This window comes from Pelobates fuscus, chromosome 3 (assembly GCF_036172605.1).
Source record: "Pelobates fuscus isolate aPelFus1 chromosome 3, aPelFus1.pri, whole genome shotgun sequence".
NCBI lineage: Eukaryota > Metazoa > Chordata > Amphibia > Anura > Pelobatidae > Pelobates > Pelobates fuscus.
In genome coordinates, this window is record NC_086319.1 from 101,677,212 (window position 1) to 101,692,423 (window position 15,212).

At 35.1% G+C, this 15,212-nt stretch overlaps 1 protein-coding gene across 5 annotated transcripts in view; it reads right to left on the reverse strand.

Annotated features, from left to right (window-relative positions):
- Positions 1–647: 647 nt before the first annotated feature.
- TCERG1 (transcription elongation regulator 1) overlaps positions 648–15,212 on the reverse strand; it is a 48,336-nt gene continuing 33,771 nt past the window's right edge. For 4 of the 5 annotated variants that reach the window (XM_063447380.1, XM_063447379.1, XM_063447378.1 and 1 more), the window contains 6 exons: positions 10,938–11,102; positions 7,533–7,715; positions 5,773–5,952; positions 5,471–5,554; positions 4,612–4,712; positions 648–1,802 (listed from right to left, as the gene is read on the reverse strand). In XM_063447380.1, the coding sequence (XP_063303450.1) occupies positions 1,601–1,802; positions 4,612–4,712; positions 5,471–5,554; positions 5,773–5,952; positions 7,533–7,715; positions 10,938–11,102 (915 nt within the window). In that variant the 3' untranslated portion in view covers positions 648–1,600. The remainder of the gene's footprint in view (positions 1,803–4,611; positions 4,713–5,470; positions 5,555–5,772; positions 5,953–7,532; positions 7,716–10,937; positions 11,103–15,212) is intronic. The other variant, XM_063447381.1, reaches the window with a different exon arrangement.

The window sequence follows — 15,212 nt, forward strand, 5'->3', positions numbered from 1 at the left end:
CAAAATAACTGTTTAAATATAATGAATTGTAATGTTTTTATATTTACCTCATGTCTTTCTATTTTCTCTTGTAATATTGTATGTGAATACTTTTACAAAAAAAAATAAAAAAAATTTTCAATAAAGATTAAATATATATATAAAAAAAAAAAAAATCTATAGTGATGTGTGCATTGTGGTGTCCATTTCACTAACACTTTGAACTAACTTGCATTGTACGAGATGGACATGCATTGTCTACACAGACCTAACCGACCAGGTGGTATATTTTTTTTTATTGATTACAATAAATGTAGTTGCTGCCACCACTAAGGGTGAATACTTTTCATTATGAACAATGAGAAACAAGTTGACAGAAAAAACATCTATAATATACAACAATGGCCTCTGTTATTTTTCTTTTGCTATATACCATATTTTTCAGTAATTCTTGGTGATCTTGCCGATCGTTCTTCATATCATGGTCAGTTAAAAAAAAAATACATACAACTGGGATGGCAGCAATGGCAGCACCCAAAAATACAAAATATGTACACCCATTAGTGGGTTTGATAGGACTTCCAAAAACACAGTATTTACAGTTTAAAATGTAAACGCAACTGGAATTTAGTGTGGCAAACACATTTAGCAGTCATTTGCAATCCACATATATAAAAAGGGTTTATTGTGTTCAAATACATAAACTGAACAAATCCAACATTTTAAAATTAAAACCTTAGAAACACAAGATCATTCAAAGTGGAGCAAACAATTTAACAAGACCTACCCTCATGAGTAACTCTCCCCTCTATTCCAAAAATAACGAAGACCACTTTATGGCTTTAAAAAATAAAAACAAATAAAAAAAAATAAAAGAAAAATGAAACATAAAAAAAAAAAAAAATAATGAAACAAATCGTTCATACAAGAAACTTGCTACCAGTTAGGACTGGAAGCAAAGGATGAAGGCCTCTCACTACGGTCTTAACTAATCGGAAACATTTCCTGGAGAAAGGGTGATCTAGTACTCATATAATATTCTTAAAGTGGGCTTGAGAATAATCTACACCTGATCTAAAGGCTCAATCTTTGGAGCTCAAGCAGGTCAATATACAGGAACACAGTGCCTGCTCCTTCAGGAGGATATGTCTGTCAAATACTCTCATGAACACCTATTTTTCATTGCTTAAATAATACATGTTGATAAGTCTTTTCTAAATGGACATTTAAAAAGTATTTGAATGGAACGTAATTGTGGTACAGACATACCGTACATGAGGATCGGCATAGATAAGACCTTACTTGATAAATGTCGGGAGAGATAAAAAAACAAGCGAATCAAGCAAATATGACAGCTGTGATACACAAACACTAGGTTACAACTCCATAATGTTGTAAAGATAACCATTTCCTGTTCATATATGCCGAGGCTGCTGTTGCTCATTTTTGCTCCTTGAGTTTATGTATTTGACTTTCTTTTTTTTTTTTTTTTTTTTTTTTAACTATTTTTCTCACAGATTTTGTAGTTGGTTTCAGTAGAATCAACCGATATAAACATGGCAGGTGGCTCATGCAGTTAGTACGAGTGGACAAATACCAGTCTGTTCAAAGAATTGTGTGATCACTTTGTGGATCTCCTTGCTGGCTCTGAAGCTGTTGGTGGTGGAGGAGGGCCACGTCGGTCAAGGTCATCTACATAGGATACAATAAGTTTACGTCTCTCTTCAGGAATGCAGTCAAGTACTAGATATCGTTTGTCATTTTGCAAAATCTTCTCAACATCCTTTAAATGCTGATCGGACTCCTGGACCAACTTTTTAGATCTGTAAAGGAAGTGCAATTAAATCAGTGATATTGAAACAGACAAGATCATAATTTGAAGCAGTAGAATATGATTGTGACTAAAGCACAACAGAAGCTAAGGTTTGTTCAATATCATTAAAAAAAAAAAAAAAGTATATAATTGTATTACAGGAGTAGGATTGCCAGAATCATATTTTCCAGGATACCCTGCACTTTCTATCGATGGGTAATGCCTTAAAAATACTAAGTTTGTGTGATTAATTAAGTGATTTCCCACCTAAAGCATTTGAACTCTCCATGCTGCAGGAAGGCACGTCTTATGTAATGCCCATTAATATGTATAAATGATTTGTGTACAAGAAAATGTTTTGGATCTGGCAACCCGATGCCGCAATCGCATTCTATGCTGGCATAGAATCGCTACACCTTCAAATTTATAAGGATCAACGGCTCAACTCCAGGACCTTTTATCTGGCTACAAACAAGCTTACAAAGAGGGAACCTGCCACCAGAAAAAAAAATGTAATACAGTTCAGAATAATAAAAGTTCTAAATACAGCTTACCAAGTGGCCATATGCTGTTTTAACAGGAGTTGAAAGAATCTAGATTTTAATTTATTAAGAACCGAATTAGTCAAATATTGCATTTGCTGCTTTAGTTTTCTTTAACCCACTGGAACGTTTGGCTTTGCTATTATTTTCTTCATTGCCCTCTAAGGCTGTCAACTTGATAAGGAAAAAGTGTTCCTTTATAATTAATACACAGTGTGTTGCAATAAAATCTTATTTCTTCTGAGCGCATTCAGGATTTATGAAGAGCAAGCATGGAGCATAAATCTTGTTCCTGCATGTGTACAATACAGTGTTTTAGTCAATGTACATAGCACAGATAAGAGCACTCAGTCCAACAGTTAGACAGACTAACAGAGGAAAAGTGACTTAAGGCAGAGCACTCTTGATTCTGCACAATGTGTGGAATATTTCGCATTTCGTTTGGCTGACATCATCGCTCTGAGCAGGGAGTAAAGCAGGAGCCCAATGGTCGTATTTTACCATAGTCCGACCAAAGGTGTATGAATACGACAGATGGTTCTACTGTTCTGTGAAAGTAGGGGCCACATTTTTAGGTATATACTTAATTTTAAAAAAATGCCACATCTTTTCATTACATACGGCAAGGATTTGTATAACTATAACAAAGTCCTGGTTAAAACTGGTCCTTTAAAAACAAATGCTTGTACTGCCAGAAACTTACTCCTCCATAGTGTTAAACAATTTTTTGTTGTAACACTTAATACGGGTCTCTGGCCAACCACAGCCTGGCACCTAATGGAGGTATGGCTTGTCAGAGCTGAATTTCAAATTGACAATGGCTAGTAGGCAAATGAAAAGTGTAAGCCCAGACAATGGGGATAACAGCAGCTATTCTATACACAAATTGCTGTTCAGAGATACCTAGAAGGTTGAAATCCGATCTACAAGAATGCTAAAGGAGAGTGATTCTCTTCATGGGTTACTAATGGTTTGGTGGGGAAAGGACGACTTTATCAGATGCTGTTGGGAAGGAAGATATCAATGGGCAAAACCTTTCCTCCTTTTGGATGTTTGAAGATGCTAAACACCATTCAGAATGATGATTAAAAAAATGGCACTGTCAGTTTATAATGACAGATTCACGTACCTCTAAATGAACTCTAATGTCATTATTGATTTACCATACTATAGATGTATGAATAATGTCCATTACTAACCTTTATTCAGGTTATAAATCCTCTTGGAGGAGATTCCTCTCTATGATATGAGATTGTAGCTACATCATGACCACAGGCCATTATATTGCTGAAGAACTCTGAATTAAGTTCTGTTTGGAGATATAGATTATAGGGTTTTCTTGTATGCATGAGTCATTCCTAATAAAAATATACCGTATTTAACGGGGACTTTATAGCAGTGGCTGCATCACGTTAAAGAAGACCATTATCATTTAAAAAAAAATATTTACAATGAACTTGTCAGTATATTGTTTAATAAACAATGTAGTAACTTCAGGCCTAAAACAAAAAATAAGTGACTGTTTCATGCAATAAAGGCAGCTACTGTTTCTGCTGCAAACATGCTTTATTTTCCAATATTGTCTCACAATATGATAAATAAATGAACCAAGAATTTATCACGCAGCACTGTAAGCTAAAATGTGGGGAAAAGGTTTTCTTGTCTGTCTCTTGTTCCAGTCACTCAGATTTGAATTGTGCATTAGGGATGGCTTACACAAGGGCCTTTGGTTGCTGTGGAACAATATTGGGAGCTGTGGTTTCACAATAGGTGGAAATGTATCATTGGCTATTACTGTACATTAGCAGGCAGTCAAAATAATTAGAAAATAAATAACACCAGGGAAATGTAATAAATGATAAAATTAACAAAAGTGGGGTTAGTAAACTTTAGATGGACTAATGCAAATGTGGTGTTGCCTTCCTTGCAATTGCTATGAAACAGATAAATACATAGAATAAAAAATATTTCAAGTCCATTTATTAAACTTTAAGTACAAATACTTTGCAAATAGATAAAAAAAAAAAAAAATTACAAGCACATTAGGGCATAGAGCAAAAATAAAATAAAAAAATACATTACTGTACAAGTTTCATCCAGTGATTGTCTGAAACGTTTTAAGATTTTAATACACAGCTATAGAAAGTATATTTCTATGCGATGAGCATGACAACATGCAGTACGATGAATGATGTGACATCGGAAACTATATACCATATACCAGCAATAGGAGGAATAGTGGGCACAATGCTGATATTCACTTCAAAACAAACAAACCTGTATGTGATAAATTTTGTTTCCTTCAATAACGTCCTGAAATCCGCTTTGGCAGTAATATGCTTATCTCGGATATATTCTTCAAATTCTCTCTGTCTTTTCTATAAAGAAAGGGAAGGAGGAAAGAATTGAGCTTGCTGTAGTTGTTATAGTACCAGGGGGTGCCCTAGTGCCACCTCACTGTACATAGCTGAGACGTTTTTGAACAGTTTCTTACCTGGGTTCTGCCAAGCGCCGCTCCCTTCCTTCCCTACGAATGCCGGGAAGCCAGAAGCTACTAAGACACGCAGGGCTTAGTTTACGAGATGTAAAATAATTTCCTGCTCAGGCATATCTGGCTCTCCGGTGTTCGTAGTGGAGGCAGGAAGTGGTGACCAGCGGGCCCCAAGTAAGAAATCAAAGAATATATTCATCATCCTACCCAATAGCTATATTGAGCATTCAAGAAAAAACGAAAAAACAAAAACAAAAAAACAACAGAGGAGATATACTTCACACATTTGTTCTTAAATAATTTTTATGACGTATCTACTTATTCTATATCTTATTTATATGAATGGTGTACACAACTTCAAATCGATTAGGTCAAATTATGTTTTTTATATGTATTGTTACACTGAAGATCTTTAAAAACTAAAACACACATTTAAAAAAAAAAAAAAATACTCAATATGATCAACATGCCACGTGACTGGGAATTTCAAGGAAATGGGAAAAGAAGCCCAACTAGTAATATAAAGACAGATGAATGAGACAGTCTTGTGCACTTAAATTTAAAATAGAAATATTTTACTAACAAACTCATTGTATGGGACTAGATTTTTAACCTTTGACATTTCACACAAAGTTTTTTTCTTACCCGGTCACTGGAAGAAAACTTAATGTAACGAGGATCTTCTTTTATTATCTTCTTTACCTCTTTCCATGTAGATGTTAAGGTTATCTGAAAATCAGCATTATGAAACAGAAATCTAAATTAATTGTAAAATAAGGAAAGGACCTTCAGCCCAAATAATCTATCATCTATGTACACAAATAGGAAGATGTGTTCATTTTAGAGGCAGCCTCGTTCAAACCAAGATTGATGTATGAATAAGTAAATGTTTATTTTTCCTAGTGGTTTCATTAATTTAAAACTTAAGGCTGTTTGGCAGACCTTACCGCATAGGTTTCATCCAGTAATTGTCTAAAATGTTCACGTTTCTTTTTAGTAAGGGCATCTATGTGTTCATTGAACAGTTTTTCCTTCTCCTCCCTTTCTAGTAAAGAGCCAGACTCCCATCGGTGATCTTTCCTCAATGTTCTTCTTGTATCAGACCATGAAACATCTGACGATCGGACCTACATTGAAGTAAAAAGCACTTGAGAAACATGCTTTGGACTATTTGTCTAGAATATGTGTGTTCACATGATCACAGAACTTATAAATAATTTACACTCCATTCTCTGAAATGTTTTTCTCCCTGGTTTCCCTGAAAATAAGACAATCCCTGAAAATAATACCTAGCTTATTTTCTGGGGATGATCATAATATAAGCCCTAACCCGAAAATAAGGCCTAGTTGCTAGATGACTAATCTATGTTCGGTGAATTTTCCATAAACATAGATTCGCTGGATTCCATTCGCAAGTAAACTAATCTATGTTTGGGAAAGTTTGTTCGAACATATATTTGCAGGATTCCATGCACTAGTGAACTGGTCTATGTTCGGTGAAATGACCCCAAACGTAGACCTGCTTTCTAGCACATGCTTGCTACCATTTTTTCCAGAAATAAGACATCCCCCAAAAATAAGCCCTAGTGCATTTTTCAGGGGTAACCAGTTGCAAGCATGCGCTAGAAAGCAGTTCTACGTTTGGGGTCATTCCCCCGAACATAGACCAGTTCACTAGGGCATGGAATCCCACAAATTTATGTTTGAAAAAAACTTTCCCGAACATAGATTAGTTTTCTAGTGCGTTTTATGAGGGGGGGAGATTAATATAAGACCATAGAAACAGACTGTGACAGCAGATAAGAACCATTCGCCCCATCGAGTCTTCCCAATTTTCTAAATACTTTCGTTAGTCCTTGGCCTTATCTTCAAGGTCTTATTTTTGGTATTCGTAGTAGTAATCACTTTTAAAACTGTACATAACCCAAAGTATTGTCTTGTTGCATATAAAGAAAAGTATGAGAAAACTAAACCAAAATATGCAGATAAAAATGCATGATCTTATTATACACAGTGATTATTATAAACATTTGATCTTCACACATATAGTAGTGATTATACATATTTGATCTTGATATTGTGAATTTGCAGACTTTATAATTAACATTTTATATTGACAGTTGTGGAAGACTACATGAAAAATCTCCACAAACCCACTGGGACCTTGCACCAATAATTTGCCTCCTGCCAGTACTAATGATCAATCTTTCCTGACCAGTTTTCAAGGAAGCAGACTGTCTCTGTAGGCTCTGCCATCAGAGACAACTTCACTCCTCCCCTTCTATTTGCTGGCGGCATTTAGACTTACAAGTTCCAGAAGTATTATGGCCTAAAATATTATGCAGACTTGGCATGCCACACAGGAGTACAAAGAGGGAACTGAAGCAGTCTCATCCACTGGAGCACACAGATACAGTGCACTCTCCACCAGACACAAGGGACAGAATGTTTTACGCCATATCTCCATATGTTGTATTGAATTGTTAATTGCTACCTATGTATATTTAAAAATGTGTGTGTGTGTTCATCATTTTTGGTTAAATAATAATAACCTAGTGTACAATGTTTTTATAATTTTGAAGCATGAAAAATGCCTGTAAATAATAAGTTGCTACGAGTCAGAAAAAATAGCTTGCATTAGCCTTGCAGTAAGAATTTCGTCTGGTACAAGAAGATGTCCATGCAAAGATATACATGTAAATATTACCATGTCGGAAAGAAGAGCTTTGAAATTCTGAATGGCTTCTTCTCTCTTGTGCTGCTCTCGCTCTCTGTCAATCTCCTTTGTTTGCTCTGATCGAGCTTTTTGCACCTCCCGTTCTCGTTCACGTAAACTTGCTTCGATCCGAGCTTGCCTTTCCAACTCCTTCTCTTTTTCTGAATCTAAATTCTAAGATCACAAGTGAATTCATGTTAAATATTCCTGCTACCACCAAGCTAGTAGAAAATTTAAACATTTATGATCTGCTTCAATCCCATCAAATCTATATTAACCATTCCAAAACATGTTGCACATCAGATCTTCAGTTTTCTATAAAGTTTTCCTTCTGAATTTTCAAGATTTCCACCACAAATGCTTAGCACATTATTTGTCATAGTACAAGGAGTAGGGATAAAACAAGTGGCCTAAAATCAGATCACAATGGATGACTAGAAATGCGATTTTTAGGACGACTATTAATGAATGCATTGACACTTTTACGCAAGATTCATCATCACAAATGAAACCAAAATAATTAGCTGATTGTAAAAGATTAAACCAGTTGATATAGACGCGACAAGATATTTCTAGTGTAAAATGTTTTAACTTTTTGCTTAAAAAAATAAATTAAAGCTAATAAAGATGCTTACCAAAATGTTAAAGCTTGGTTTAATTGTTAAAGTTGCCTAATGGATGTGTATTTTGAATATGCTAAAAACCAGATTCAAAAAGTATTTTTTTTTCTACTGAGCAGTGTAATCAGCTTCACTAATTATCAGGTAATAAAGTTACAAAGAGTCTGGCCTCAATGTGACAAGTGGAACGGAGAGGAAATACACCTTTTAAGTGTTATTCAGTTGCAGCTTTTTCCATCAGGAACCAATCACTGTTTAGCATGTAATTTGCTTACTTGTTGACAAGTGTCTTTAACTGACCCCAATTTTGGCCCTATGTACTCATCTTGCTTATGTTCTGAAATGTTAATTCTAAGCCTGTTACAACCTAACCACGACTAGACTAAATAAGGGCTCATAGTGCTGTCAGATTAAAAAAAAAAATATCTCCCCAAATATCACAAAACACCAGATGCAATACAATAAACTTTTCAGCTTATGGGCAGAACCATAATTTAAGCTAGCCTTTTTTTCATTCATGATTAACAAATCCTATTATACTCAAGATTAAATAAGGCAAAATCATTGCAATCACTGCAAATTATGAAAGGAAGGAGGGGGGAATACAAAAACTAACACGACACTTTCATTTTATCCTCTAACCTGCATGCTTTGTCTGTGCCGACTGCCAGTTGCTAAAGACAAAACTTATAATAATAACTGGAAAGGAGCCAAGATGGAGGCACCCAGTTACAGCATCAAGATGTGTGAATTTCTATATTCAATGTCATTTTTAACACCTCACAAATACATAGCTTCAAATGTAAGTGTAAGTAAAAATAACAAAAATCGAGAGAAGTGACATTTCCATTTTAAAATCAAAGCAGCTTTTCTTTTTTAATTCTTCTAAAGAGGCTGCTAGCATGGGTCCATTATTAAGGTTAATTAAAGGTTCACCTAGCTTTCCTTCCCTGCACACAGTGGCTAATAACACCAACTGCTGCCGTTATAAGCACATCTCTGAGCTACAGGTGGGCGTAGAGTACTCTACACCAGTGCTCCTCAACCCTATCTTCAAGGCATATCTAACAGTCCAGGATTTAGAGATTAACCGGTGTGTCTAAAGTGTATAGAAGAAGAAGAAGAAAATAATAAAAAATGTAAAAAAAAAATACCTTTAAAAAAAACCTTTTTTTATTAAAACACCTTTAACACACCTGGGCAATCCCTAAATCCTGGACTGTTAGGTGTGCCTTGAAAATAGGGTTGAGGAGCACTGCTCTACACCCCAAATGCTGCAATAATGAAAAATTAAGACACTAAGATTGACACTTTAAAAGCCCCAATTAAACAAATAAAACACTTCCAAAATGCCCTGGCAGATTATATTTGGTGAACTATTTGATAAACGAATAAAAACCTCATGTTAGAGGGGCATCAACTATAAAGGAGGTTTAGGGAGCTTTGAGGGGAAAAAAATGGATACAGATAAGCGTTACTCCAAACAGATTGAACAAGGAATGTAATTTGTGTTTGGCAACATTGGACAGTTAAAATGATGAAAGATGAGACAAATAGATACAACATTTTCCCAAGACAACACGATTAATTGCATAGTGTTGGGGGCTTGTGGGAGACACTGATAATCTTGACTGGATGTTTATGATTTCAGATACAAAGCTGGGAAATTGGAGAAGGAAAAGTATAACAAGCAATATAAAATTAGGTAGGATAGTAAATGGTACAAAGTGCCACAAACTGCATAAATTATATTGAAACGTGCTTTCATTTCAGTGATTCGTTTGTATAAGACACAAGGTAAATTAGATATAAGTTCAAATCTAAATACTATAGACCAAAGGAGGAACAATAGGATGTAATAAAATACAAAATGTTACAGTGTGACACTTACATCATCCGAATTAAAAAAATTTTTATTAAAAAATAAATTCTAAATCACTAAAACATCTAGATATTACTAGTAATGGCAAGAGTTATTTTGTTTAGAAATGTGTTACACTTTAACTAAAAACACAAATTCAAATCAAAGCTAAGTAGTAGCTTTTAATATTTTGGGGGGGAGGAGGGATTTATAAATCAACACCCTTTTGACCGTTCATGACATGGATGAATACAAAAAAGCAGGTGAAATGTGAAGCTCTTCTCTTGCAAACAGTTGCAGGTATGAACTACAACAAGCAGAGATTTTTCACCAGAAAGTCTAGATCAAGTATAAAGTTGATATTTATCACATCGCATTGATTCACTTTATATACACCACTGAAAATACATTTCAAAACTGAACCAAAAATAGTCTAAAACTTTTTTTAAATTAAGAAAAAGGGCAATTTGCAAAAGATATTAACTTCACAATAACTATTTTGCAATAACCTAACTATGTTAAAGTTGGAGGGTGGAAACGTAGAATCAGAGAACATCAATCGCAGACTGTTTTATCTCCATATCTAAAGAAATGAGCATGTTAACATTGAACAATGTATTTGCCAGCAAAAGAGGAAAATATATATATATATATATATATATATATATATATATATATATATATAAAAGGGTATAAATTCAAGCAACATAGTGCATGCATATCATATTCTAAAGCAGTCCAAAAGAAAAGGCAATCTGAATGCAAAAAGCAGATGTAGAAGGGGGGTGAACAACTAACCTGTGTCGAGTCTCCACTCATAACAAAGATACTTTAGCAAAAAAATTAATTAACATGGTGTTTAATGGGCTTTGATTAATGGGATTTTCTATTTAGAAGCTAAAAGTTACAACATACCTTTACTATCTTCTCAATATATTGTTTAAATAGCTCTTCCCTTGCCGATGAGCTTTCTACTGCTTTGTAACGGGAATCATTTTCTATTTTATCTTTTAGTTTGCTCCAACGAGACTGTCCATCCAAATGATGGTTTGATAACAAGTCAAAAAAATCCATTCTGACCTAGATTTAAGACAAGCAGAAAAAAAAAAACACGTAGATGTGAACCAAATAGTTGTTTCTAAGACTGAAAAATATGTCAAATAAAAAGAACCAAAAACAAGACAAAACTATTGAACACAAGCTGAATAAATGGTAAAATAACCATTGCCTGTTCTTATAAAGTCACTATTGGAGTCTACTGGAATACAGTGTTTTAGACAAACCATACTGGAATCATGTGCAAACTATTTTCTAACTTATTATTAAGCTTCCACATACCTGGAACGTGTTACAAATTTCCAAATCCACACACACATAACTAAATCAAGGATCAACGGAACAAAAAAATAAATAAATGGATGCATTTGGAATTATTTTCTCTCTATAGAAAAATCCAAGGTACACCAAATACATTTCTGGATGACATATCTGAGGTCAGACCTAATGAATCCAAGTCACTAATTAAAGCAGCAATGTATCCTTTGCCCTCTACATGTTTTCCACCAATCAGCTTGCTCAAACATAGGCACTTATTTTACATTGGCTCTTTTACAAATCGTTTTAAAGGATGTAGCTAGTTCAAACAAACATAAAATGCCAAAGACTGCATAAAGCTACAATTATTTACAGACTTGTAATTTCAAACCGCTTATCAATCAGAGGTCTTGGCATAGAATCTGATGTCCATGATTCCTTAGGACCACACAAGCCATTTATCATACACTATTCAGAATCCAGACATTTCTGATGTCAATTACAGCAAGACATCTCATCCATCTCATGTCAACAAAACTTAAATCAAAATTCTGCCAAAGAAGCTATATCATATCAACATGCAATGTAATTTTGGGCGAGAAAAAATAAACACAAAACAAACCACAAAGCGCACAAACATAAATAAAATAAAAAAAATGGAAGTGTCACTTTCCAAATGAATGGAATTAAAATGACCGCTCTGAGAAAAATGGTCAAGTGGCATTTTCTGAGGGAAGAAGCACCTGGCTGGTCCCAGGGAAGAATTCAAACAAAACAGAAACTGTCTTCATACAAAGTAGGGGGAACTAAGGCATTCTTGCCACTGTAACCAATACATCAACCTTAGTGGTTATGGTGCAAGGAATGCCCTGGCGCAACTGAATGGTAACTGCTCACAGTTTTCAAAAACGTTGGCATTATCTTAGTCCCACTATTTTTTAACCAAGCATTGTAACGCTGAATATCCATAAAGATCTGCAATGTGGACCGACTTCCAGCCTTCCACTGAAATCAGTTGCTGCAATGTGGTCTGTCTGCTATAATAACACCTGTTCATGCAACTTCGATGTGATCTCCAGGAGGAGTTATAGATCAATATTTGTACGTGGTGGGGGTGCATTTGAAAGTGAAAGGGGGGTCCGGGGGATATAGATCTACAACTGAATTAAATATAAGGAAAGTGTTTGTAAAAAATAGGAGCTCCTTGCAAGATAGATATGCAAGGATTATTAGTGGTTGGGTATGTGTGACATACATTGTTATGTCTTAAAGGGCTCTGAGATGAACCACTCTTTATATCATCAAGGAAATAAAATCACAAGAGGCATGTGAAAACGGTGTGTGTGAAACACAGGGTAACAAATGGAAGCAAAGCAAAATCAGCCGTTTTACTAATAAATCAACACACAACGTACATACTGTCAACATAAAGTGTCTGATAAGAAAATACAAACTTAATTATTGTCCCTGCTTTACAGTATGGGCTGGACTTCAACATGGTAAGGCTTTAGGGGCTTAGCGGCCCGACAGACATACAAGTTAGTTAAGTGCTGCTCTCAGAGTTATATATAATCAGGGGCATGCAGCAGCATTTTAGAAACAAGGAATCCTGGGTTTTGCAACATTGTTTAAAAAAAACAAAACACTTTTGTTCTGTTGGAGCAAGTATGGTAAGTAAGCAAGCTATTTAGGAAAATGGGTTACAGATATTCTCTCTTAGCTTCTCCAGTGGTGAGAAAAGTTACTCACTGCTGGTTTCTCATCCCACTGACATTTCAGTCCATTCATATTTAATATGTTGACCTTTAGTACAGATAAGCAGTAATTTAAAACCAGAGGTTTGTTTACAGATAGATAAGAGGAGAAAAGCATACTAAAATTTTGCCTACAAAAAGGATATGAAAATGTTTGAAATGCAACACCTTTCCTACAAAAAGAATATTTGATTGGATATGGCCACTGAATCAGCATGGGACTACCTTTATGGCACTAATTCAAGGCCATGTTCACAGGAAAGCCATCAGATCTAAAAGGCAGCCATCACTAATTGCTTACACTGTTTTCAAAAACTTACTTTCATCAGATGCTTCCCACGCATGTTCACTGGAGAGGATCCCATTTTAGAACAATTCTGTATGCCATTATATTTAAGCAATTCTGACATGTCAAGATTGCTTTTGAGTATTTCATCATATTAATTAAGTGTTCTTGCATAGCAAGACCACTTAATGTTATCTCACATATACTATTATTATTATTATTATTATAGCCAAATTTGCCACCCTAACTCCTCCCACAGTTTTTACACTACATAGACAAAGATTTACCAAAACGTGCAGATTGTTCCCGATCGGATTGATATTACTTTATGGAACGTTTCGCCGAATGATTCTCGAAATATCGTCGTTCTTGTGGTGAAATTTGTCCCATAGGAATGCATGGCAAAGCTAGAGTGGGAGCTGGCAAAAGCTGAAAAATCAGGACATGATTTCTAAACTGCCACCACTCCCTCATTTTCAGGCCCACCTACACAAATCTTATATCAAAGCGTTCAGCTATCCCTGCTGCCACTAAAAATGTCCACAGCTAAGCCATAGTCCTTATAGTTTTCACAATATGACCATTTGTTTGCAACTCACGCAGTCCATTGACATTCATTGAAACTACACTCTGCAAAGCTCACATTTGAAGGGCAATTTCTAAACTGCGACTGTGCCTTCATTGTTAATATCTCAGAGACATACTATACATCAAAATGTAGGTCTGGGTCTTGTGATTCTCACAATATAAAGCTCTTCACTGTAGGATTTATAGTGTTTAAAATACGACCGTTTGAAGATGGCAACCGCAAAAATACTCTGACCTGTGCCAGCAGCAAGTGATGTCATAGACAGGGCCTTTTGCACCTGCTAATGTTTTTATAACTGTATGTTTTAATGTAACTGTGAAGTACTTTGGGCAACAACGTTGCAATTAAATGTGCTATATAAATAAATAATAACAGTTACTCCGCCCACTCCAGTTGTAGACTACCGGTGGAGGCAAGAACACTTCACACAATTTCCCCAGAAATTGTAGCTTTTCTGGTACTTTATGCAATACTCGTTGACTGCATTGGAATTTCAAGATGCCAACATGGTCAATTGATATAAAGTATCAGGTTGACAAAATTTGACAAAAAAGTGGGGATTCTGCTGTGAAAATATGAAAAGACCGTCAAAGGCGATAAAAGCCAAAGCAAATAGAATCTGGCACTATTAAATAAATTCAAATAAAGTGAGTGCAATTAAAATATTTTCCACCTGTACATTTAGGTAATTTTTTAGCATATATGTAGGCATTTTGTGGGCATACAAACACACGCCTAACGGTATAAGAAACAGAATCCAGTAAACTGCAGACATATAACAGTTTATAGTTCCTTGTTTCCCGAGGAATAACGTGTACCACAAGAAGAAGAAGAAGAAAAAAAAAAAGTAAAGATATGTATTCAACTAAAGATTTGGAAAGAAAAATCTAGAAATCCCCTCTAAATAGGGAGCGAGTGATCTGCTCACAATCACTGGTCATTTTAGAGGTTATCACAATAATGTGAGAATTGTTTTTATTCACTTGTTTGAAGGTATTGTGTAACACAGGATAGTTTGCATAAAGGCAAATACTTAATTCCTGTTAAATGTCGACTCCCACTTGTGTACTTGAAATACCACTGCAGCTCTGTGTATTGCATGTATATTCAGTTCCCTATGCAATTATGACTTTTTATTCTTATTTTTTATTAATATGATACCTTACTTCACGCCATAACACTACAAAAGAAGAGTGAAATCACAGAGGGATGTACAAACATAATGAGGAATCGTTGGAGTATCCTAG